Here is a 26,275-nt window from a genome sequence, read left to right as displayed (position 1 = left end):
GCAAAGCTTATATACAGAACTTTCACTCCTTTGCATTGCAGTAATCAAAAAGTCAATGGCCCTGTGGATACATTTTAGTTAAAAGGATTTGTAAAATACCTCGAGTTTATGCTTTCTGTCATCACTCACTATGAAACACAATCTGACAATCTTCAATGAGAGGCTGCACTGAAAGCCATGACACTACATAGCTCAAAAGAATCTCAGTACTGATTAAATTAAATGGTTGCCATCACAGTTAAGTGAAAAAGTAAAATAAATTTCTTGGTAAATTCATAATTATTTTGTGCTATGCATTCTCTGTGTTAAGTCCTTGATAGCTCCTCTGGCTGATATAATGCAGCTTTGCTCTCAGTAACCTAATTGGTCATGCATTCATTCACAAGTCTCCATAAAGAATTTAAAATTGAGGTTTCTTCCCCCACTTACAGTCTCCTTGAGGCAGTTCTAAACAAACAGAACAAAATACTCAGTTCTAAACAAATTTGTGGTGATTCTCACACTTTGTAAGGACACTCTTTTAAACATTTGTCCTACATCCGGTACAAAAAACTTTCAGATACTTCTTTCAGAGAGGAAGCATCAAAATCCATAAAAGCAAGGCAGTCTTTCTAAAATTGGGTAATGTAGTATATAGAACACTGCTCCTTAGCAAACATAACAGAACTGCAGATAAGCTACAAGAATGTTCAATGTTTTTAATTCTGAGGAGCTAAAAATGCTAGCAAGAGACTTCATTTGCGAGCCAAAATTAATCACTGCTTAGCTGATTAGTTCACAGAACAGCTAAATACATCTTCTGTACAAAAGTTAAAGAAATTCCAAACAATTACCTTAGCAATTGCTGAATTAACTGAACTAAGGGTAAACTTTGTTTTCCTGCAGATTCATAGATTCCAGTGTTAATAAGGTCTTTGTCCAGTGGAGTTCTGCTCCTATGAAGTGTTGATGCATTTGCTTCTTGTTCATCAATTTCTTTTTCTTTCTGTGCTTCTTTTTTTGCTTCAATATCCTAAAGAAGCAAATCAGGTTAAAGAAAACACACCAACTTCCACTATGATCGTGAAACATTTTGCTAACAAGTACTCATGGCAATAAGATCAAGTTACTTTTACCAACTGCAAAAATGAAACGATTCCTGCCAAACAAAATGCCTATTGTATATCCTGTAACAACCACATGGGCACGTTTTTTTAAAAACAATCCTAATGTAAGAAGAAAGGAGAAGGGAGGTGTAACTTTTCCTTGTCCCCCCTGCCCTGTTGTTGTCGGGCAGGGGAGAGTTACAAGGTTTGTGAGTGCTGGCCTTTCAGGCACTCAGCTTCATGGTTTCTCACAGAAGCCTGTAGTTTCCAGCCAGCATAAAAAGAGTGGGAGAGCAGCTCAGACTTTTTCCACAGGCTTTATTATTGTCCATGAAGGGGTCAAATCCAAAGATGGGGGATCACATATGTACTTTAACAGGGTTTGGGGGGATCACAAGTAAACCAATGGAAAACAGGGTTAACACATTTTGGCCAACTACATTATCTTTCTTTGTTTGGGACAACCAATTATAAAGAATCAAACCTAACTAATAGTATTCTAAAAAGATAAGAGGAAGAGCTTACATTTTTTCTAACATGAGTCATTCTAAGCAAGTAGTTTTTCTTATTTCAAGGTAAGTGCCAGGGGGCCCTCACAGGGCTGTCTGCAGAGGGATTCATCTCCTCTACAGGGAGGGATGAGGGTGGTGAAGGTCAAAAAGAGTAAGGGAACTCCACAAAACCACGGTGGATACATACCAGTAGCTGCTTCACAGCTCACAACTGAAGCCACAATTATTCATATATTTATATAAATTTCCAATCCAGTACCCTGCGGAGGAACCTGAACTGCAAAGCTGATGAACCATACCTGAATTTCTGCAGTAATAGCAGCGTTCAGTGCAGACTCTAAGCCTCCGTCAGCCATCAAGCTGCCCACCAAGAGGTCAATCATAAATCTACGTCCTGGGCTAACATTCATCTCATTTCCTGAAACTAAGAACGGAAGAAGCTATAAATGAAGTCAACACGCAAGGCCCAAACCAAGAGACTTCAGTCTGAGGACGGACCTGCACTGGGCAGGAGCGCGGAGAGCGCCCTGGCGCGCTCCTCGGCCGTGGGCAGCAGCACAGACCAGCCGCTCTGCAGCACCGCCTGAGCCGCCGACTGCACCGTGTTCAGAACCCCGGCGTTGCTGGCCAGCGTCACCACTGTCTGCTTCAGGCTGTTGAGCAGGATGCCGCCCAAACCTAAGCCAAGGCATTCTGGATCCACCTGATGACTAATGGCAGCATGAAGCTGGGGGGGGAAAAAAAAAAAAAAAAAAAAGGGTGGGGGAGGGAGGAAAAACTTGTTAATTAACAAGTGATACAAACTTGGTGTGGGTGGGTGAAAGTCACTCCCGCAGCAAGTAAGTTCAGTGACCAAGATACGAACTTTCACCTGCAAATCTGTAAAATTAAAGGGAAATGCTGGCTTGACTACATCCTGAATTTAAACCAATACTCAAAGATTATGAATGGCAGCTATAAGCCCCAAAGTTCTGAAGTAAGCCTAAAGAATAACCTAAACTGTTTCTGCATCACTACGTAACGCTAGAAAAAAATAGCATATTTTTAGTGACTGCCACATACCAATTAAAGAGGTCATTCACTTTTTAAAATGCTATTTAAAATTCATAAAAATGCTCAAAATCTGATTATACAAGGCTTAATTTTGATATCTTTATAGTTCATTCTTAATGAAACCCAGAAGCTGTCAAGAAGAACAAAAAACAACCACTAGATGCCAAATTTCAGAGAGTACAAAATGATAGTGTAGTTATTTCACTTCTTTAAATCAATGGAAGTGTTTTAAGGCACATTAAAGGTTATAGTTTCCACCCAAGCAATTTAGCGAAAACATTCAGCTCAATGACTGCCCAAAGTGTAAGAAATTGACGGTACCTGAAGTCTTAGAAGATTTAATGTTGCCACAGCCATACACTCCTTTTCCTGAGGAGGAGGCCAGTCAGAGGACCCATCCATTCCCTCAGTCACCTGTCTCAGTAACAGATCCAGCTGCTCAAATGTCATGGGGCAAACATCCACCACAAAAGGTACCCGCAAGCCTATGGACCACTCTGAACACGATGACCAAGCAAAACTCTATCAACGGAAACAATACACAAAGTTGCACAGTTAGTTATTTTTTGACTATGACACTGACTACAGATAGGAATGTAAAGCTAAATCTGCCTTCAAAGAGTGATAGATGAAATGCAAATAATATCAGCACAGCTGTCAAAGAGAATGCTCTACTTGCATCCTTGTACATTTACATAAATCCATAGAGATCCAGAACTCTCTTATCACTTTTTCCAATGTGTTGTCATACCAGGTCTCTCACTATTCCTGCCACAGGAAACGTTCTGCTGACAACTTCTCAATTGCTGTATCACATAAAACAAAACAGGTAAACAGCTACTTCTCAGAACACCCAACAGAGGGAAAGCTAATCACCCCTTTTTGGCAGAACAACTGCACAAGCTTTGTATTTTCCAAAGCCTTCATTTACTCAGAACAAGGAAGAATACAAAAAGTCATGCAAGCACATAGTGAAGGACCAGGAACAGAATACAGAACCAACCTCAGTGGGAGGTAAAACCAAAGAATTCAAAAATAAAACCTACCTGAGCAGGCCCACAAGCAATTCCAACAATATGCTTTGTGTCTAACCCCGGGAGAGCTGTGGGCTCTGGCTTAGTGATACGCAAAGTATCGAAATGCTGACACTGATCATTGCTTCCCCAGCTGTGCACTTCACTATCTTCAGTCAGTGCTAAACAATGGGTAGATCCAGCTGCCACATCTATCACTTTCTTTCCTGGTAGGAAAGTTAGATATTGAAAATATAACTCAGATATTACAATCACTGACAGAAAAATAGCAGAGGTAATGAAAACTACGCTAATTACAAACATGCTTAACTGGGAACATATTAGGGATGGCAAGAGTCTCACTTCTGCCTCAGCAGTGGATTGGAAGGGTACAGCAAAGCATAAACCAAGATACACGTAAGTACGTAAGCTTACAAGTTTTAAAAAAAATCTACTTTGTGTCCTGTCTACTTAAAAACTTTTTTGGGAAAGAGGTATTTAAAGATCTCCCCATCTATGACAAGAGACTCTAAAGTTATTCTCATTTACATTATTCAACATATATGAATAGTAATTCAAAGGAAAGACAGAAACCTTTTTTAATGCACTTTCTCATCTGCCCCTACAGAACCTCATGTTTCTTACAAATTAAAGAAATCATTTTCACTCTATTGCAAACAAGTCAAAAGCCAAACATAACGTTAATGACACTATTTGTTGCCTGTTATTTTCATTTATTCCATTCACTTGCCTTAATCTAAGCATATATTATGTATATATATATTTGCATGACATGCAAACATACTTGCTTTAAACAAACATTTCTGTGAACCCAAAAGAAGAAAAGCAGTAAGAACAAAGAGAACACATAACATGCAGCATTTGAAGTAGTCATAACATAGTGTCTTGAAGTCTGCTAAAATCTTGTAGGTGTAAATGCAGAAGTGATGGGAAATGCATTTTTTCAGTGCTACCAGCATAAAATATGACTGAGTACATAGTATCATCACCCAAAGTTGAGTTCATTTGTGTTGGGTAAAAAGCTCCAACAACAGAAAGTGCTCTGGAATATTTCCAACTTTGATAATCACCTTTCAAGCCTTCCAGCAGTTTGGGATATCGAACATGCTCTTCTGTCCCATGCCCAAGTCTCTGATTGTCACCTTTCCCCCAGGTGTAGACCTGGCCATCTTTGGTCAAAGCAATAGAGAACTGACTCCCACAGCGTACTTTCACAATGTCCAGATCTTGAAGCTTTTCTATCAGCTTGGGAGTTTTGCAACCATCACTGCCTCCTCTTCCCAGTTTTCCATAGTCTCCATCACCCCAAGACCACACTTGGCCTTTAAATCAGGAGAAAGAAAACAAAAAATAATTGTACTGCTTTTTCATATAACCAAGTAATCTGTTTTAACAAGTATGTACTTAAAAACCCAAGATTCCGTAACAAGCTTAAATTTTAAATTTATTTTTTAAGAAAAGCTGTTCCAAATTAATTTCTAATAGTTTGTGACAATAAGAAATAATATTTGAAAGGCTTTCATGATGAAAAAACTAAACAACATAAGAAGTGCAACATATAACATGCACTGAAAATCTATTAGTGTATGGAAAGTCCTTCTTAAAAATACATGAAGTATAGGATCTACTGTAAACCAAACAAGTTAAAAACTGCTTTATTTTATTATTTATAAGAACTTACAAAATGTTTTCCACATCAAATGGCCAAATTGTCTGTTAAATGCATTTTTATTTTCAGTTTATATCATTCAAGCATTTCTCAAAATGAAATGAAATCGCCATATTTATCATGTTCTTTTGAAATACACTACTAATGCTTAGCCCTGATGTAGGAACTTATAAATAGTCATGTCATTCTGCATCTTCAGTAAATAAAATTATGGTTCAAGAATAGAAAACCCATCCATGTCTAAAATGAAAGTCCCATTTTACATTCTGATGTATTTGTGCTCCCTACTTGCATAAGCAGAGTACCAGTACCCTCAGGTATCCTGACAAACAACAGAAGCATGCAAGGCACAGACCAGAGAGAGAAAAAATTGATAAAATCCGGGTTTCCATTTCCAGTATGAGTAAACATTTCAGTTTTTAAATGATGCACATCACATTAACCAGCTATATTTCAAAGGAAAAACTAGCTTGCAAGAACTCTCTGCTTTCTAAGAGATGACTTTGGGGCTTAACCTCTAATCTGTCTCATCCTAGGCACCTTGGTCAGGGATGTTGTAAAGATGAACTACCATGCAGCTTCTCTTTGACACTTCCAAGGGGTTAACAGAGACAGGTCTCCTACTCTGAATTCTGGCTCCTGTGACAATATGAGATACTTGCACTTACACAGTAACAAATGAAATTTATACACATGCACATATATGTATTATTTTGTGGGTCCATTATACATTTACATAAAAAATATATACACCATAAGTCAATATATTTAGATATTCATAAGGAATGCTGCATGGAAATACCTCTGCAAGATTATATACAAAATGCATAAATGTACGCATTTATTTCCGCAGAAGGAATTTCAGCTTCAAATTCTTACAGACTTCAAGCTGCTAGAAATAAGCATATCTGCAGTATAAATATCTTCAGAGTAAAAGGAAGGCCAAGTAACCTTACTTAAAACTTTAAGTTTTGTTTTGCTACTAACCATTTTCAGTAACTGCAAGAGTCTGAGCATCTCCACTCCCACACGACACATCAATAACTTTGAGTCCTTTCAGCCCCGTGACCAGCATTGGGATGGTCTGATCTTCACTGGAACCTTCAAAACAAAGTGGTTCTGTGAGAAGCAAAACCCTGAAGGCCTAACAGGTTCTTTTGTTTGTTTGTTTTTGGCTTCTTTGCTTTTGGACGTTGTGTTATGTGAGTGTAGAGCAGCATTGTTTAGGTTTTTGGTTTTTTTTTTCCACATTTGAATATCATTATTAAGTTCCCATATGCTTTGAGATACTCGACAAGGATTTAACCCATGAAACAGTCTTAGCTTCACAAGGATAGGAACAGAGAACATAGCAGATTTTTCTTCTCCATCCAACTGTTTATTTCCAGATACCTCAGAGGATTTAATGGGTTTGAGACAATCCCTCCCATAATTATTTCAATTCACATGAAGCCACATAAAGTTCTCAAATCAGCTTTAGGTGGGATGAAAGATCATTTGCAACAAGCATCAAATTCTTCAACAACTTCTTTGAAGATATCAACTAACTCACCATGACCAAGCCTGCCATAGTTTCCTCGTCCCCAAGTGTACAGCTCTCCCTCAGCAGTTATGGCTGCACTGTAGGTGCTTCCACATGCAATATGAACAACATGTTTCCCAGCCTGCTTCCCAGATAAAGCAGATATCATCTTAGGTTCCTCCAGAGGGCTATTTAAAGAGAAGGTGACATATTTCACAAAAGGTGATTGGATGAGTAGTTGATAAAAGGTGTGACATACTCATTAAACTGCTGCGATTCTACCTGCAAGCCTTATTATTAGTCTGAAGTAACAAAATACAAATAGAGCTAGAAGCCAAAATTGAATTATTCAGCAACATGAAAACCTCTGGAGGAATGTCCAACAACTGCAACTTCTGTTTCCAGCTGAGTTCTTGCAACTTTTTAAAAAAATATTTGTCTATTGTTAAAAATACTACCTTTAATTACTGTATCTGAACAATTAATCTGAACAAATTAATTTCATGACGTTGATAACCCTTGTATAGCCTATTTCTTGCTTTAGAGGGAATTCTGCACTGGGGGGAGGCACTTAAAATCTCTAAACTGTATTGATGTATACCCCCTATACAATATCACTGGAGGAGACTGCTTCTACACAAAAGCAGGAGAGTTATGTCCAGGAAAAACAGAATATATACAACACTACTGAATAAAAAATAATGACCCTGCTCCAACATATGAGTCAACACTTCAGAGAAAATGTGCTCTGGATTCATAAAATCATTAATAAAAGGCCTAATAACACTGCTCACTACTACACCCACCACCTAAAAGTATTTCAGAAAGTAGCATTAATAAAGACCTGGGAATATTCTAGACAGAGAAAACACACAGGGAGAATACAAGTTCTGTTCAGCAACAGAGCCAAAGATCAAATGATAAACATTGCTTACATACACAACAAAATAATCTTTACTATGAATTCAGAAGACTTGCAAATAAATGTTATGATTATTTATAATACATACACTGTATCCCCATGACCTAGTCTTCCACCATCACCACAACCCCAAGAGAAAACTTCACCATTTGCTGACAAAGCCAGATAGTGATGCCCATCTGAATGTGCTGCAATCTTCACAATATTTCTGGAAGCTAGACTCTGCACCAGCTGTGGTCCCTGTAAACAAAGCAGAAGCAATATGCTTACAAAGTCTGCTGACATTTTCCAACACATAACTAGGGACAGTTTTCCCATTTCCAGTTTTACCAAAACTCTGCTCTCAAATTAACGAGGTGAAGGCATGAAAAAAAAAAAAGGTCAAATATGACAAAAGCAAAGCTTTGAAGTTATTTGTTCCCATTCTTATAGGTCTTCAGTACATATGAAAATGGTTTTTATCTTAACATTACATGCTACCTAAATGACAAAGGCTTCTATTTACTGTATATTTTTGCTTGAGAAACTACACAGCTTGGACACAGTTATATCACTAAAGTGAAATCCATTTCATATCTGCCAGTTTTTGAAGCTACCAAGCCCAGCATATCAATAAAAGCAATCATCACTGCATCCATAACCTCTAGCCTGACAGAAATTACAGAATCCATATGCTTTTCATCAAATCAACCCAAGAAACAAACACCACTGTTTCTGAAAGTTCAAACACAAGGATACAGAATGCTCACAAAATCAGCATGTCTCCACCTACTCTCCTAAGAGATTGTAAATATTTAGAAGAGGAAACTTATAAAGCAATACAGAATAAATTTTTAAAAACACGTAAAAAACTCTCACCAGAGTATCGCTGTTATATGCTTGTGTGTAAACTCTTCCATTTCTAGATAATATCAGAAAACGTTTCTCTGCACAAGCAACCTGTACAACACCAAGGTTGGCCAGTCCTTCACACTGAATTGGACCACTCACATTAGCATAGTATTTCCAACCTATTAATCCCCAAGCAATGACTTCTTGCAGTGATCCCTAGGAAATAAAAAATTCTGTAAGTACTAAATTTTGAAACACTCAGCTTAATAAAATCCGCAGAGAAAATTATTTTTTAAACCTTTGTATGCCAAGTATGTTCAAATCTGAGACCATCATTCTTTTCAGTAATCAATAAAACCAACCTAATTAGAAGATACCAAAAATAAAGATTTGCATTCATCATATTCAGTTCAGTCTGGTACTAAATGAGCAATAAGCATCTATGGTAAGAGCTTCATAAATTTTTCAAGTTGGAAAGTTTGGCATTTACTTTTTTCTTCTATTTTTTCAGTATGTCAGACCCCCAACATTTATTAAGTCCGGCCTGGAGAGTTTAGTCTGAGGAACACAAGGAACAGCTAAATATATGGCAGAATCAGCCACAGTGTGGTAAGAAAGAATGGTTCATAAACCACAAAATTGTACTCCAAGGCTCACTGAAAAAGGGCTGATGTAGTAAAAGTTACCCAAGTAAAACAAATTTCAGAATTCAAGATTATGTTGCGAATATCAGAATTTGAAGAGTCTTAGGAACTGTTTTCCTTGCATTCTGAAATTCAGTTATGCTTTTAGGGAAAACACCTTACTGTATTTGATATTGCAGACAATTACCTTATGAGATGTAGGAGAGCTACACTGTGGAGGCATACATGGGGTGGCAAGGCGGTCTAAATGGGCCATGATGACCACAGCTGTTTGTCTCAGATCAATCGCCAGCTCATTGTCCTGTGGCAAAGTCAGATACCTCAGAAAACTTTCATTTGGACTTAGAGGGTAAGTCAGGAGCTGGAAAAGAGAAAAGAGCAGTTGGAAACACATTCAACGTGTATCTATGAGATTACACATACAGATACACAAAGTTTAGATAAAATTATTATCTGCACTAGTGCAAGAGAATTAACTCTGCACATCCTTTTTTTTACATTAGAGAAAAATTTGAAACATGAATGCTGACAAAATAGATTGTATATAATAGGAAGCTACAAGCATAATAAAATTGATTTATTACATTTTATCAACCTCAGTAATATTCACTAAGAGTCATAGTTCAATTAATTTCAAACACAAAATAAAAACAATCCAAATATGCAGACAAGTTACTTAGGCACATCTAAATGCATTATCATGAATGAATGAACATCAGCATTAACTACGAAACACAATGCTTACCTCTAATCATGCTGCAACATTCCTCCCCCTACCTCAAGAAACTCAAATGTTCACAGGAAAATCAAATGACCATGGTATATATACATCTTCCATGGAAAACACCACCACCAATTTGTTTGGATGGTTTTATGATTATTTTAGCTAGGCAAATGAAATTTGATTCCAACATAATGCTCCTTTTAAATAATCCAAGAATATGTACCTGAATCTCTTCCTCAGTATTGGGCATGTCTTTATTACATATTATACTCTGAAATCTTTGTAGTAAAGGTAGAAGGGGTGCACTTGTTCCCTGGGCAGATCGTTCATTATCCGTTTCCCTTGTTCCGTTATCCCAAAGCTGAAGCAGCAACATAACTGCAGACAACATTTGGCTGAAAGAGGGAATCAACATTTTCTATTATTAAGCATTCCTAAAACCATTGGGTTAGGTTATCCATACAACTCAATCTCTACAATTTGAAGTTGAGCAAAATCAGATGTCAGGGCTTTCTGCTTTAAACAGATTATCAAAATATAAAAAATGGATTTTGCAATCTAGATCGTATTAGGTCTCAATAACCACTGCCTTAGTGAAAAGGTGCATATACTTTGAGCCAGAATTATTACACTAAACCCAAATCCATGAAAACTGAAAACTGACAGCCTATTCCAAGAGTGATGGTTAAAAATCCGAGTGCTTGTGCTTCTCACCTTAATGTACCCCTCTGCACTGCCAGTTCAAGCAATATGGCAAGTGCCAAGTGCTGGTCTTGCAAAGGAATGTTTCCTGGCCCTTTGGTACTGGGAGCTCCATGCACATCTCTATTTAGAAGTCAAACAACATACATTAACAAATAGAAAACAATACACAACTGCCTACCAAAAGCATCTACAGCACCCCAAGAACCACTAGACTTACAGAAAAATACCAAAGGGGTGATGAAAGCAGCTGAGAAGAAAGCCCACACATTCCAAACTAGATCAAGTTCTAGAGGGACAGCTAGACTTGAAAAATGCCCAAAGTTTCACCATCTATCTACAGTTCTACTAAACATGCTAAGAACATGAAAAACATTTTTCACAGGTGAAATTCAAATATGTTTTATGATATTCACCTTAAGGACATAGTTCCAGTATTGAAAAGACATTTGTAGTGACTTCTAGTAACTACTGTATAAAGGTAACAACTTGAAGCCCACTGAACAGTGAAAAGCCCATTTCAAGTCCAACATGAGTGCATTTCCCTCATGCACAAAAATCTGTATTATTTTACTGTACTTGAAGGGCACAATTAAGAGTGCATATATATAGCATTACTAAAGCTTTCTTCTGTGGATATGTTTACATTAATAAAACACAATTCTTTGCTAAGTCTTCATGCAGTGATTCAGAATATTCCAATTCAGATTCCTCTTAAGCAGCTAAAATCATTAAGTCATATTTAAAGAGCACCATTTCAATAGTTCATTAGTTTTTGCTTGTTTGTATAACATTAGAAAAGGAAGGAAATCTTTCAAATTTTCTATATATCACTATGTTTATATCACCAGCTTCTGAGAGATGCAAGCTTGCCATTTAACAGCTCAAAAAAAGAAACTTACCCAGTCACAACAGACCTTAGGAATTTAGTAGCTCTTTCTACCACTTCCAGCCACACAGAAGATACAGTCCCTTCATCAAAAAGGGATGCTTCTGGTAGAGCTCGCAGTGCATCAAGTGATTCCTGTAACAACTCACTGCACAAGTCTGCATCTTCACCTAAGGAACACAGCAATAGCAGTTACATTCCCACCTTTACAGAAGCTAGAGAAATTGTTGTACACAATATTTTGTGGAGATTTTTTTCAATACAATACACAAGTTACTTCCTACAGACAAAGTTCTCAATTTTCACATGAACATTTGACCATAAGATTCTGAAGAAATCTTCACCAAAAAAAATATAAAAATCAGAAAGGTGAAAACCCAAACCAGCTCATTTCACTATGAAGCCACTGAGAAAAGAGGAGAACTAGGGCTGACTGGAATAAGCTCACACCTGCCATCTGACCAAACAGCCCAGACTGAGACAGGCAGGTGTAGTGGCACAGGTGACAACTCTGCCCACCTCCACAGAAGATTTTTCTAAGCTGCTACTACCATGTGGTAATATAGTGGCTTGACCCTGTCTGAAGAATAAATCTACCTTTTCTGAAATCTAGCATTACATATAAGCTTTTCATGAAATCCCAACTTACCTTCCTCAGCATAAAATATCCCAGAAAAATCCAACATTGATAGTGGCTTGGGTGGCTTTGATCAGCAACAACATTTTTGGGCATAGTATCACATAAGTGCAATTATGCAAATCTATCACTCATAAACTTATAGTTCTATGCCAGTATTTAACACACACACACACACTTTATTAAAGTCACCTGGCTTCAAATGAAATATGTATGCAATATGCTCAAGAGTGGACATACCTGATCTCCAGGCTCTACGAAGGAAAGCAAATGCAAATGAAAGTGCTGCTCGGGATCCAACGCGTGCAAGTCCTTCCACACCTTTGCCTACAGGCCTTGAGCTAAATAAAATTATGTATGAATAGTTTCAATAACCTTGTATTACAATAATATATATTTATGACTATTTTGTATAACATATATTCAATGACTTTAGAATTTAGCCATATGCACGTGTATACAATTATACAATTTTTATTTGTAAAGAATCATAGCTGTGCCTTGAGAAACAAGGCGAACAACATCAAAATGTCAGCAACGAAAATTTAACTTCAACCACCTCAAAGAAACAATTCAGTGTCCAGTATCAAAAAAGTTTCACAGAGAAAAGTATAAACCAGACCAGCACAATGGACTGCCACCAAAAAAATGCCGTAATTTCACTCAAAGTGAAATTATGATGCTTTACGCAAAATACACAAACATAAGGTACTTCATGTACTAGTTATTTACTCAGGAAGTCTATATTTTTAGTTAGTTTCGACTGCATAAACTAAGCTTGCAGACTTTTTTTAATTAATCTTTAATTACTGATAATTAATTCCAGCCATTTTGTCATTATTTCTCTTTCTATTCAAGTGTCAATGCTAAAAATCTCTCTTTGCAGTTATTGTACTTGTATGTAAGGAAGAGAGAGATAGCTTCAACTTTTGGTAATACCCACTAGACTCAAATCCAATTCTGTTAACTTCTCATGCAGACAATCAAATTAATTTAAGTAAGCTCCCCTTTGTAGTCAGCAACAAGCAATTCCCTACCACTCCCAACACTGAACCACCAAGTCTAGTTTGTTCTGTTGTGAGATTACAATGAAAGTGAACAACTTAGGACTTTTTCAAGAAGTTATACTTTCATTTTTAGCAATCTGATAACTGAAACATATCAGTGCTCTTTTTAATCAGAGCTGAAAAAAATTTCAAGAGAACAGTCTATTCAGAGAAAGATATCCTTGTCAGAACTCCAATTCCATAATAACTAGTTGTGATATCTACTTACATTCTCCTTTCATATCTGAATCTAGAGACAATCTAACAAAAACTTCCCTAGCCAAATTGCTTGTTCTGTCAGACAGATACTGAACACTTTCTTTAAAGCCTTATCTGATAGATTTTTCTATTTTTAGGTCTAGACAGCTATCCATACATGAAAAGTAATCAGATGATTCCTTACTCAGTTACTTCTCTTGAAATAGTTGCATATAAAATGCACAATTACATTATTTCTCACTCAAACTAAGGAAACTATGTTCAGCTTTTTTGTATTTGTATTTTAATTTATGTGCTTTAACTGAGCAACTACTGACAAAAATATATTAATGTTATTCAAACAATGCAATTTCCATTAGCACCATTTCTGACAAAGGCTTCTCTATACTTTCTAGCTGAGCAGAACGAAAGAAATATTTTAATAAATGCACACTCATAGCTCAAAGTTTAATATCTACAGCAATCTATTACAATAAAAACCTACTAGTACAAACAGAGACACTATAAGAAAGCACCAGGCAAGAAGGAGAACTGATGGCAGGTAACACCACTTAATATGGTTAAGCCATCTAAAGAAATAAGAAGTTTCTTTACCATTAATGTTTCACAAGGAGGAATAAATCACATTAAGCCCTCACAAACAGATTGATAACCTTTCTTTTCTAATGGTGGCTTTTCTAATGTTTTAACTTGTTCAGGCATGTGTTATTACCTTTTCTTATCCACAGCAGGCAGAGGAACACTGCTGCTTTTCCATTTCACTTTGACATTCTCCTGAAGAACTGCTCTATTCAAAGCAATAAAATATCGTTCCAGGATAACCAGCCTCTGCTTTAGCCTCATAGCTGAGAGAGCTGTCGTTGCAGTTTGTGTGGCCAGAGTTTGCTGTTCCTTTACTAGTACGTGAAGGCATTCCTTCAATTCATTCACATCTGAGCATCAGAGAGAGATATCTTTTTATGAACATTCATCTTTTGTTATATACAGTATCAAGAAAAATAAAGATAAATTGAAAACTATAAATTGACCAGAAGTCTGAACCCAGTGAAACTCATCATTTCTATATTTAATACACATGGTATGACATAAATACAACCATACTTAAAACAGATGTTTAAACAAAGGCTATCATCAAAACTGGTTTTGTTGAAACATACCTAAACCTTCATATTTCATGTCTGAAATTAAGCCATCACAGGAAATATTTATGCTTTTCAAAAAAACAAGTTAGACAACAAGTTCTTATCATCCAACCTCAGACTTCTCTTAAGTGCAGGCAAGTCCCTTGCAAGTCCCCACAAGACTATGCTTTCATTTTGCACTGACACAGATTATCTTGAAGTTTCTCAGAAGTCATAAAACTGCTCTCAGAAGCTCTAGAATCATTGCCAAGAGCTACTATGCTTCTGACACAAATAATGTCAGAAATTTAAGATGCTTTCAAGTACTATTAGCAAATCAAAGACCTATTCTTCTTTCTCTTCACCAGAGTATGTATGCCACAGCCCAAAGTCCTATTAATCTAATAACGGATGGTAACAAGTACAGTGCCAAAAACAACAATGGCAAAAACCACTCTAAAACAAAAATTCGGAATCTGCATTTTTATATACTCTGTAGCTTTAATTCCTAAGACAAACACGAAAGATGTACATTCCTAAAGGGGTTCTTTTCTGTCCCTTCATTAACAGTCTGATCACTGAGCCACCCCACTCTGCTTTGCACTGCATTACTATACTTGTCCCTAAGCCAACCACATTTGTTGCCTGGCAGCTACACAGAAGTATCTTTGTTTTAAAAAACACTTGACTAAGGGGTATGGAAAAAAAAAAAAAAATGTCTGCATATACGCATCAATGGCTTATGAGAAGATGGACACACTTCAAAATAATTACAAAAAACCAACCCCAAAACCTTACAAAAAAAAAAAATCAATATATGTTTTGGAACAAGTGCCTCCAAACTATAGAAATTTCGACACATTATGGCAGTCCCTATGGTTAAGGTTTTATCTAAGGAGGCATAAAACTTCTTGCAACTGCAGCTGTAAAAAGTATTTGAAAGTTTTGTCCCCCATCTTTGTGTACCCAGGGAAGAATTCAAGCAGCCCTCCCTGCTGCTGGATCACATTGCACAGTCACTTATGGTTTGCCATCAGCCATCACCCCCAGCCTGTTTTCAACATCGCTACTCATATTTCACCATTTCATAATGTGTTAGATTCCTTTCCCTAGGCTACTCACATCTTTCCATCTGACCATGTGTGACTTATTTTTTTCAACAAGAAAAAACAGATTTAAAAATAATCTTTGCAGTCTAGACCTCTCAGATGAAAATGACGGCAGCAATTACACATCCTGACTCAAGCAACAAGAAACATGACAAAACCAACATAAAATTTGACAAAAAGCCACACCATGCTCAATTTTAGCTCTACAAAATTTCCCAAACAACTGTGTAACAAAAGAGCAAAAACAAAACAAAACAAAACAAAACAAATTTGCAGAGAACATAATCAATACTGACATCCCATTTCCACGTTCCCTCCATTCAAAGACAAAAATCAGGACTTTTTTACTCCCTTCCTGAACACTAAAGTCCTATCACCCCCTAAATACCACCAGGCTACAACAGCAAAGTACAAAATGACCATGCTCTCTTCTTCACAAAGACACTTGGCTTTACACTTCTCGTTCCAACAATTTTATCATGCAGATTCAATTCCCAAATTATGGTCTCATATCTACAGGAGAAGTAAAGAAACAGTCAATGAAGAAAAAGAAGGCACTTTAACAGTTATGTCTGGGGAAAAGACTCTACTTTTGGTGGTACAGAAAACAAGCACTGAGTAATAGATTCAGCAGAGTCTGTCAAGTAATACAGAGCTACAGGCATTCATCCTTCATTCCTGCCTGGCAAGTTACCTAATTGTGGAAACTCTCTAAAATTGTTTCTGAGAGTCGAAGACTTAGGTGAGAAAGCCCTTCGTTTCAAAACAACACACTTATGCAAAACCCATCATGGACTACCAGAAAGAAACACTTAGGACAAACAGAGACCACCCACTCACCAATCCTCTAGCAATTACTTTCCCTGAAAGTCTGCAACTGCATACCTTTCAAACCATTTCACTCAGGCACAATGACATCCAGGTGTTACATAAATGAAGAAAGATACATTTCTGGTTAGCAGAATTGCCTTGCTAAGATTTAGGGTTTGACACGTTTCAATGATATCAGACTTAGCGGAAGGTTAAAAAAGCTGGAGAGAAGGATGTGCCTTCACATTTAAAAATGGTCACAGTTTTAGGAAGGCTTTCTACAAAAATTAAATAATTCTGCTCATAAATATTTTATATAAACTTCCTTAGTATTTCAAGAAAGCAAAACAAAGTTCATACACAAAGTGGAGTAAAGGCTGGAATAGGGAATAGTATCCCTGTAACTCAGACATCTAAAAACTGAACCAAGGACTGTCTTGTTTTATTAAAAGTAACGCTATTTTTAAGTGAGATATATCTATACACTTCCTCACTTTAAATCTTGTCTTATTTCATAAGTAAATTTATCTTTACAAAAAAATCCAGTTAATCTTTGAAAAGATTTAAATACATCTGGGAATCAATGCAGTGAAACTCATTTCTATAATCCTTCAAATCTGAGCAATGCTTGTTACTGAAGAACTGAACAGACTAATGAGAGAATAGCTTATTAATAGTAACGATTCAAATTTCATCTGAGAAGGTTACAGGGAACTCTTTAAACAAAACTATTCATATGTCACTACACCAGTCCTTGATGTTAACCATCCTTTGCAATGCTATGCTTTGCTAGTTATTCTGTAAAGGGTGGCCACCCATTATTTACCTATTCTGCACCCGTACTGTAGGAGTTGGAGTCATACCACACCAGTTTAAAGTCTCAAACCACCATTAGCAGAATACCTGTTAACTGGCAGCTACAGTCAGGTATGTTGCTAGCTGCAGTAGAGATAGGTAAGGGTTTAATCCTCTTCTGTAAAAATTTATCACATCTCTCCCTCCCCTCAGCAAACAACACAACTACACATCTACACTTCTTAATTCCTCCTGCCAAAAGTTCTCTGCATTAGAAGGAAAAACACTGGAATAGTTTAACCCAGCCTATTTGACAGAACAGCATTAAGAAGTGACATTATTCAGATATTTGAGCAGAACGGGACAAAATAAACAGGTGAAGAAAGCAGCTTCAAAAACCATCTCAGCCACAGACAGAACACCAAGCTGACAAGCCTAAGATAGGTAGCATGTCCAAAGGCAGTTTGCTCCTATTTTACCAGCACAAAGAAATAAATTAATATGCTTTGTGGTTCCTTAACACTCATTTCATTAGCTCATTTAGGGAACACCACACACTTCTCACAGATAAATTAGGCACCTTTAAAATGCCAGTAACAGACTGGAACAAGGTTGACACACAAACTTTAGTAACAGCAAATACAGATGTTACAGCGTGGAGAGATTTCAATGTGGAAACATATTTCAAGCAGAATTTGGCACCAATCTACTGTTCAAATGAGTACACATTCCTGTCACCAGTAGAACTAATGTGCTCTAATTTCCTAGAGAATTTCATATTTTGTCTTCTCTTTCCCCTTCCACTTCACACTATTTCCACTGGACAAAGAGGAGATAAAGGATGCAGTTGGTTTAGCTTAACAGGCCTCTAACGACCCTTTAAAACTCTAGAATAAGCAGATTCAAAAGTTAGAGAAGAAGGACAAAAATGCCATCACATACACAATTTCCTTCAGAAACAAAACCAAAATAGGCTTTCATTGTTATTTTATACCAACAAAGAATATAATGCCTGAAGGGCATTTAGCTTTCTGCTCCCCTGTTCAAGGGATGAATAACATCAGACTTCACCTAAGCAGCAATCAGCAGCAAAAACAGTGATCAGCTAGCTGCACATGCATTCAGAACTCATCACATTTTGTGGCTGGGTGCAGGACAGTGAAGTGTCTGGAAGACAAGCCTTATGAAAAGCAGCTGAAAACAACTGGTTTGCTCAGCCTGAAAGAGACTGAGAGACCTCACTGTGGTCTTCAACATTTTTGTGAGGGGAAGCAGAGGGGCAAGTACCTGTCCTTCACTCTTGTGACCAGTGACAGCACTCAAGGACATGGCATAAAGCTGACTTAGGAGAGGTTTAGGTTTGATATCAGGAAAGTTTTTCACTCAGAGGGTGGTTGGGCACTGCACTTCCTCAGGGAAATGGTGACAGCACTGGCATATTTGAGTGCAAGAAGTCTTGGGACAATGTTCTCAGGAACACAGTGTGACTATTGGGGTGTCCTGGCCAAGGCCAAGAGCTGGACTCGATGATCCTCGTGGGTCCCTTCCAAATCAGCACATTCTACAATTCTGTAATTTTCAAAGTTTTAGATCATCAGCAAAACTTGCTTAAATTGATGTTCTAATACTCATGCACAAAACAAAATAGCAAGAATTTAAATTCCTGTCTGCGTGTAAAAACACTAACACACACACTTCTTAAGGGTGTAAACAGCAACCAAACAGATATTTGGAGCTGGACAAGAGGCTTCAAGCTGAGGTAGAGGGAACATGATGAGATGATGATGATGCAAAGACAAAAAGGTAAAAGAAAATACAGGGATGACGGAGCTCTGAGAAATGTTAATCCAAGGGGAGGTCAAATTTAATCCTTTGACTCAGCATTTCTAAATCTAAACTTGAAAGTATGAATCAAGAAATTTGATAAAAGCTGAAAATATTGCAATAAAGAAAGCTAAAAGAAGGGTTTTTTCAATGCCATGACTACTTTTTAATTACTTCTGTACAACTGTAAATTTAGATTTAGTCATGTAACTAAAAGGCCCTCACAGGATGGAAGTTCTGCCTATCTCCTTCTCTCATCACACAAATGCAGGAATACAAGTGCACTTGGTAATGACAAGTATCTCAACAAACTCCCTGAAGTTACATGGTTAATTTTAACCTTGCCTCTTAAGTAGTGCCTATAAAACATTTCTTGGTGCAATCAGCTCTGCTAACAGTATCAGAAAAATAATATGCAGCACTGCCTGTGAACAGCTCGATTCAATATAGCCAACCTTAAGCATATTATGACTAAGAAAAAAAAGCCCAAGAAGATAAAATACTGCTCTATTTTCTGTAGGATTTGAACAACCACTTCAAAGAGTTTCCTCCTTTTTCTCCCCCATACCTAGGGCTGAACACCTGGACCTCAGATCATGTAAGATGTTAAAACCTAAGTACCTTCAGAAAAGAAAACTGATGCAGGTAGTAAACCAGAACTTTTAGGAAAAATCAGAGAAACTGTGAATGTACTCAACCTGGTATAAATACAATAAGCAGAAAGCATTTTAAGGCAGCATTCATGTAAAAAATGAATAGTTCAACAGTGGTATCATGAAAGAGCTGAATATGAAATTGAAGAACACTAAGATGCAAAAGAGAAAGAAAAAAACAAACAATTACTTAACCATGTTTTTATTATAATTTTATGTATTCTCACAGTACTTGGAATAGTAACACCCTTACCAAAATAAAATTTCAAAAAAAGAAAAAAAAAAAAAAAAAAAAGAAAAAAACTGACATCTTGGCTGTGTTCTGACAGCACAGCGATCTCAGCATAAATGAGACCGAGAGAAAGCATTTTGCTTCTCTGATTTTGTGCCAGGATGACAAAACAAGCATGGACTTAAGGGGTACACGAAGTACTGTTTCTCAACACATGTAATGAGCAGGTTTTTCTCTGTGCTCTTACAATCTCTCAGCCCTTATGGGGGAGGGGTGTCACAAGGCCCACTGACCTAGATTAGCCTGTTGAAGTTCAAGATCCTCCACACTCAGCAAAATAAGATTGTATTACAGCACTTCCAAACCATACAGTGTCTAATATCTAGTTACTATTTTCATAATGTAGGGCTGTAAATCCTTAAACTCAGTAGAAATGCTTCAGTGTGTTGACCTGAAACACTGACTTTAAATGCCCCTTCAGTTCTTTTTATAACATATCTTCAAATCTCCATCTCTGAATTATACCTTACTTGTAAAGGAATATAAACCATAAATGAAGACACAGTCAGTCTTCAATTCTTACTTGATCAGCAATGATATATTTAAGAAACAATTCTCCTTTTTAAAAGTTTCTTCATGGTTTTGACAAGAAAACGTTTTGAAGTTTCTTTTGAAGGATAACAAAAGAAACGCCTAAACCAGTTCTCTTTTTATGAAACATTAACAGAAAGTATCAAAATGAAACTGATGGTGTATAGTTTTTTCAAAATTAATTACCGAGCCACAAAAACTAGAATGGCTCAAAAGGCATCTGTTAGCTATATTCCTGACAAATGCAAAACAAAAATTAACAACGTAACCTACAACCATCAACAAAAGCCACACTTGTGGTTTATTTATACAGTAAATATATTTACTGTATAAATAAACCGCAAGTGTGTTCATATCACTGTTTAAGGATTTTTGTCGCAGCTAGGTGATACAAACTTCAAGCACAAATGGTAACAGACCAAGGAATAAAAATTTATTTCTGACAAATTATGAAGTCTTCACGTGTTAATTCTAGAATAAGAATCCATACATGTTGCAATAAACCATACTATATATAAGCACTAAAACTAACTAGACAGAAAGCTATTTTTCTGAAAACTCCCAACACACGTACATTCTTTTTATTTTGAAATAAATGTGTACAAATTTTGTACAAATTTGAAATTTGTATATTTTTTATTCTGAAAAACTGTTTTTTCAATTTTTATAAACATAATTGGAGGATCAGCTTAAAGGCCAAGTCTTATCCAAATGCTTTGGTAAACTGGAAGAAATTTGGTAAGATTTTTGACATTTAGATTACCATTCCGTAGAATAATTTTATTTTACTTTTCAGCAACATACATTAAATAAGAATATAAGGCATAAATCATGTGACCTTCAGCTCACACCTCTCCAAGACATTTAATTGTCACTCCCTCTTCCACTATAGTGGCAATTCTTATCATTCCTGATATACTGCAAGATTCTGTCCCACTACCAGAGTGACAGCAAACCCATCTGTCCTCCTGCCCTTAAGGAAAGGGAGCAAACAGGCTGGCATAGAGCAGAGGACAGCAGACTGGCAGCTGACCTGTGGCTCAACAGAAACAAGTATCTCCCCCAGCAAACACAGCTACACAGATGCAGATTCTGGCACTGAAGAGATAATACTTTTCCCAGGGATCTTCAAGTGCTTCTGGGTGAGGGGAAAGGACAAGTGGCACAACAGATGTCTCTGAAGTTTGTACATGCCAACATCTGAATCAGGCAACATCATGTACTAGGAACTGTAAAATAAACTACTGAACTGAGGGTTCTTCTGATCTGCTATTTTTAAACATGGACCATTTTAGACAATGAACTGCTGCTCTACAGTAAAATCCAATTTCAACTGGCTTCAGTATCAAAAGTAGTATTTTATAGACCCCCACACAAAGATGTGAACACACAAACTGCTTTTCCACTACCACCACAGGTGCAATTACTGTCAGCAAAGGTCAGGAAAAACAGTTAACTGAACGAACCATTTCCACCTTCTTCCCATGATTCACAGAAACCTATCTACCAGACCATGAAACCAAAGGGAAAAATCACCTATTAAACCATTATTGCCACAGAAAATTCAGGCTTTAGAAACTAAGCAATTGCTTTATAATGTCTGCAACAAGAAAGAAATATTCTGAAGGCATTGGAACTTTTCACTGGGTAACTTCATTTATTCCAAGTCAGTCTATCATGCCTTCAAGCAGCCTGAAGGGGCAAAATCACCCTTCAAGAGTCTAATTAAACTTGAAATTAAATACAGCAAATGTTTAATTTTAATCACAGTTAACCACTTATCCAACTTATTTCACTAACCTAACAGATGCATCTGTCAGCAAGTACATTTGATATAAATACTTTCTGATGCTCCAAAAGTAGTGATCAATATAGAATATGTAATGTCAGTGACAATGACCAAAGCAGCTGTAATACCTGGTTGTTTACCCCACACCCAACTCTCAACAATTGATTTGGCCCTGTAAGTGGGCAGTGGAGCCTCTTCTTCATCTTTCTTTTCTTTGTCATTTTGCTCTTCTTTCTTTGATGCAGTTTGGCATTCAGTGCTATCATCTAAAGAAAACAAAAGGGAGGAGAAAAAAAAAATATTAGAAATGTAAAAGTGAAATCCCCAGCCCACAAGTTTACAAAAATATTGTCTATCATTAAAAGAACACGGTGGGGGGAGGGGGAAGTAATATTTTTACCATGTTAACTGTCACAGGTGCTGGGTCTCATGTTACATTTCATAAGACAGTGACCTCACAATCCAGAACTCACCTCTGTAGCCTCCTCAGGATGATGAGCATTTAATATAGATACCATCGTGAAAGAATTGCAAAGGAGTTGCAACACACAGTACTGCAAAGGAGGTGCTTGAAGTCAGATTGTGCTCCCAACTATCCCTATTGCTGTATTACTTGGTTTTATATTCCATTTCCAACAGAATAAAAAGATGGTAATAGCCTTAAACCTTAATTTCAAAATCAAGGAGAGCTATATATTTTCATTTACACTCATTTTATGCAGCAGTATGTCAACATCTGTAAAACATCTAGCATCTTTAGTAATTAGGAGGAAGTAATGAAAATAATATCATCATTTTCTGCCCAAGCACCAAAAAACAGCATATGCAATCCTTTTGAGATTACTTTCACATAGTCAGAACACAGACATTAGTCACTTATCTCTGTAATCAAAAGCTGCCTGAAAGTCTCAATTTTCTAAGCACAGTAGAATTAGACAGCTGGAAGCTTCTCTTAATTTATATTGGGACTATGGATTTCTGATCCATATCCACACCTCCTGTCAGTTCAATGAGTAAAATTGCCTTGCAATTGAGAGACACATGGCCAACTGCCTTCCTCAGCCTGACCTTCTTTTCAAACCACACTACTTAAAATTTCCCAAGTCCAGAATTTAAAATTTGTCCATGAAGAATTTAGCTCCAGCCTTTTTTACCTGGCTTCTAGAACTGACCAATCCTTCAATCCTATGTGCCAATTTTGTCCAGAGACTCCCTCCCTAAATGTCCCAGCCACAAGACAGGTAAACACTAGTATATCTTTTTTCCTCTCTCACCCCACGCACCCCACCAAAAAACGCATTTTTACCAGCATAAATCAGAACAAAATAATAAGGAAGATGTTTACATCAGTAGCCAGACACGGAACATCTGACTGCAGCCTGTCTCACACTCAGAGTGAGATCAAAGGCTCTCATTATCTCAGAATGTACTAAATTCACCTATCACAATGTACTAAAACATTCAACTTCTTTCCATCTGGCCTAACAGAAAATTAATGCTTAATCTGATTGAAACTGGATCTGTGATTGCCTCTTTATTAAGTTTTTAACTGGAGACAATAACACCACCCAAAATAAAGATTTTTTTTTTTTTTTTTTTGTGGAGCCTTAATTGCACTAATTTTATATTAAAGCATTGTTTCCTAACCTGTTACTGGCACTAGTGCTCAGGAGGTGGAAGCTGAAAACTGAAGGTCAGAAAAAAAAAGGAAACATAATTGCAGTATCCATGATGGAGCTGAGATTGCAGGCCAAGGAAGTGACAGTAAAGTCACTCGAGAACAGGAAAATGCAATTTGTATATACCTCTTGTAAATGGCAAATAGAGAATCTAACTGTGTTCCTCAAACACTGAGGAACAGCTTGTGAGCCACCAGTTTGATGACAATGTCCAAAATGTGATTCAATTGAGCTGTTTAATTTCAAAGGCACAAGCAAATAACATCAGAAGTACATAACCCATTACAGACCAAGGACCCTGTTCAGCCCCAGTGGTTCAGAATATTTCCACAGTAACACCATAATCTCACTGTTTCTCCACTCACCCACACGTCTAGAGACGCACTTTGCAGGGTCTGGAATTTTAGTTAGTGGGTAGAAGGGTGCTGTGCCAAGACACTGTTTTGTAGGCAGCTGTAGGAGAACTTGTTAAGCTTTTTAACAGATCCTTGGCAAAGGATGACAATCAAGGGCTATGAACTAACTCATTTTATCAAACTCCTCACTGCAAAAAGAGAAGATCCCAATCCAGGTGGGAACTCAAGCTTTGTGTGGAATAAAAACAACTCCGGCATGTAAATCCACAGGAGGATTTCTAAAAAATCATCTCTATGAACCAAGAAGAGGACAATGAGAAAAAAAGTGGGAAGGAAATCAGCTAAAAATCATGTTAAAAGACCATGTCAAATTGTTCCATAAAGACAGTTCCTTAATCTTGTAACAAAAAAAAAAAAAAAACAAAAAAAACCTTGCTGCATAACAGACCAAGCTGGTATCGGTCTAGACTGAAAGCAGCAACACAGACATCATCATTATGGAAGTTCTGTTACAATTCATTAATGATTTCTAAACAGGAGGACCCAAAAATTTTTCAGAAAGAGGGGCAGAGAGGAGAAATATCTTGAGTGAAGCCAGAACAGACCAAATTAGCAAGTAACAAGACAGTTTTCAAAACAATGCATGCAAAAATACAATGCAGTGTGTCAGCATGATTTAACTTAGTTTTGTGAATATTGTGTTGGGGGAAACAACTGCATAACATCTCCCTGAAAGACCTTTCTCTTTATTATGCTTTTGTTTACAGCCTTATACCTCTACACTGAGGCAGGTAGGCACAGCCAGCAGTCAAAATTAAGCAACTGAAGTAACCATTCTCAACTAGAAATTAGCTCCTAAATCAAAGCACAGCAGCTCACCATGTGTGCACTATGTAGCACAGCCACAGTCTAATCTGATATAAATAGAGGATAAAAAGGAAGCACTAAAAATGGAACTTACACTTCATAATCAACGAAGAAATAACCTGACACTGCATAGCTGCCTCCAGCACCTGTTATAGTATGGTCTTGTGCAGCCCTGAAATGCCAATGAACTCATGGAGTTGGGAATCCCTCCACAGAGGGAGAAAGCCTGCAACAGTTTCCCTACAGATGTTGCCACTGACAGGGGCAAAAAGTCACACATGCTGTGCTTGAGACAAGGGCTGCATCTTATAACCACCCTAAACCACTACTTGCCAGTCCCAGACACAGGAAATAGTCCAGCTGCAATATATTTTCTGTCAAAAATCCTTCATTTTTCACACACACACACAAATATATACCTACATACTTAAAATTGATAGTTATTTGTGAAGGAAAGATACATGCCTATCTGCAAACCATATACAGCCTTCTAGGCTAGATGATAAGATTCTTATCTCCTAACCCAAATCAGAAATAAAGGTGCTTTTCTCCCTTGCTACACTGTTTTTTTCAAAAATGCATTAAATTATTTTTTGAATCTACAATAGAGCATTCTATACTTCTGAAGTCAAACTGTCCAACAGAGTGACTACAGACCTCCCTATCCTGCAGTGAGAATACGATAATCCACAGCTGAGCACCAAATTCTTGAGCCACTGGGAACAGCCCACAGCTGGGTCAGGGGAAGCAGAAGAGAAAAGTGGCACTTCTCACTTTTAACAAGTTCTCCTTTACACAAAAAAGGAGACTCAAAGCAGGAGCCAGCCTACATCCCTATACACTACTACAGTTTGATTTATAACGTGGTCTGAACAGCAGCAGCCATAACCAATTCCCACATACTGTTATTCTCATCATAAATATTTTGTTTGTACCAGCCTCTCTGGAATTGCTTGTGGC

General features: G+C 37.2%; 1 protein-coding gene across 3 annotated transcripts in view; it reads right to left on the bottom strand.

Annotated features, from left to right (window-relative positions):
- The window catches only part of HERC2 (HECT and RLD domain containing E3 ubiquitin protein ligase 2), a 104,775-nt gene that overhangs the window by 63,190 nt on the left and 15,310 nt on the right, over positions 1–26,275 (bottom strand). For 2 of the 3 annotated variants that reach the window (XM_062487855.1, XM_062487857.1), the window contains 17 exons: positions 22,542–22,679; positions 14,202–14,421; positions 12,465–12,565; positions 11,601–11,757; positions 10,711–10,821; positions 10,220–10,391; positions 9,460–9,633; positions 8,656–8,844; positions 7,886–8,037; positions 6,906–7,063; positions 6,341–6,454; positions 4,755–5,006; positions 3,697–3,890; positions 2,972–3,172; positions 2,096–2,324; positions 1,897–2,021; positions 834–1,012 (listed from right to left, as the gene is read on the bottom strand). In XM_062487855.1, coding sequence (XP_062343839.1) covers positions 834–1,012; positions 1,897–2,021; positions 2,096–2,324; positions 2,972–3,172; positions 3,697–3,890; positions 4,755–5,006; positions 6,341–6,454; positions 6,906–7,063; positions 7,886–8,037; positions 8,656–8,844; positions 9,460–9,633; positions 10,220–10,391; positions 10,711–10,821; positions 11,601–11,757; positions 12,465–12,565; positions 14,202–14,421; positions 22,542–22,679 — 2,866 coding nt within the window. The remainder of the gene's footprint in view (positions 1–833; positions 1,013–1,896; positions 2,022–2,095; positions 2,325–2,971; positions 3,173–3,696; positions 3,891–4,754; positions 5,007–6,340; positions 6,455–6,905; positions 7,064–7,885; positions 8,038–8,655; positions 8,845–9,459; positions 9,634–10,219; positions 10,392–10,710; positions 10,822–11,600; positions 11,758–12,464; positions 12,566–14,201; positions 14,422–22,541; positions 22,680–26,275) is intronic. The other variant, XM_062487856.1, reaches the window with a different exon arrangement.

The sequence above is a fragment of the Cinclus cinclus genome, chromosome 2 (genome assembly GCF_963662255.1).
Source record: "Cinclus cinclus chromosome 2, bCinCin1.1, whole genome shotgun sequence".
Classification (NCBI taxonomy): domain Eukaryota; kingdom Metazoa; phylum Chordata; class Aves; order Passeriformes; family Cinclidae; genus Cinclus; species Cinclus cinclus.
The sequence above is the reverse complement of the archived record's forward strand: the minus strand, read 5'-3'. Positions and strand labels throughout refer to the sequence as shown.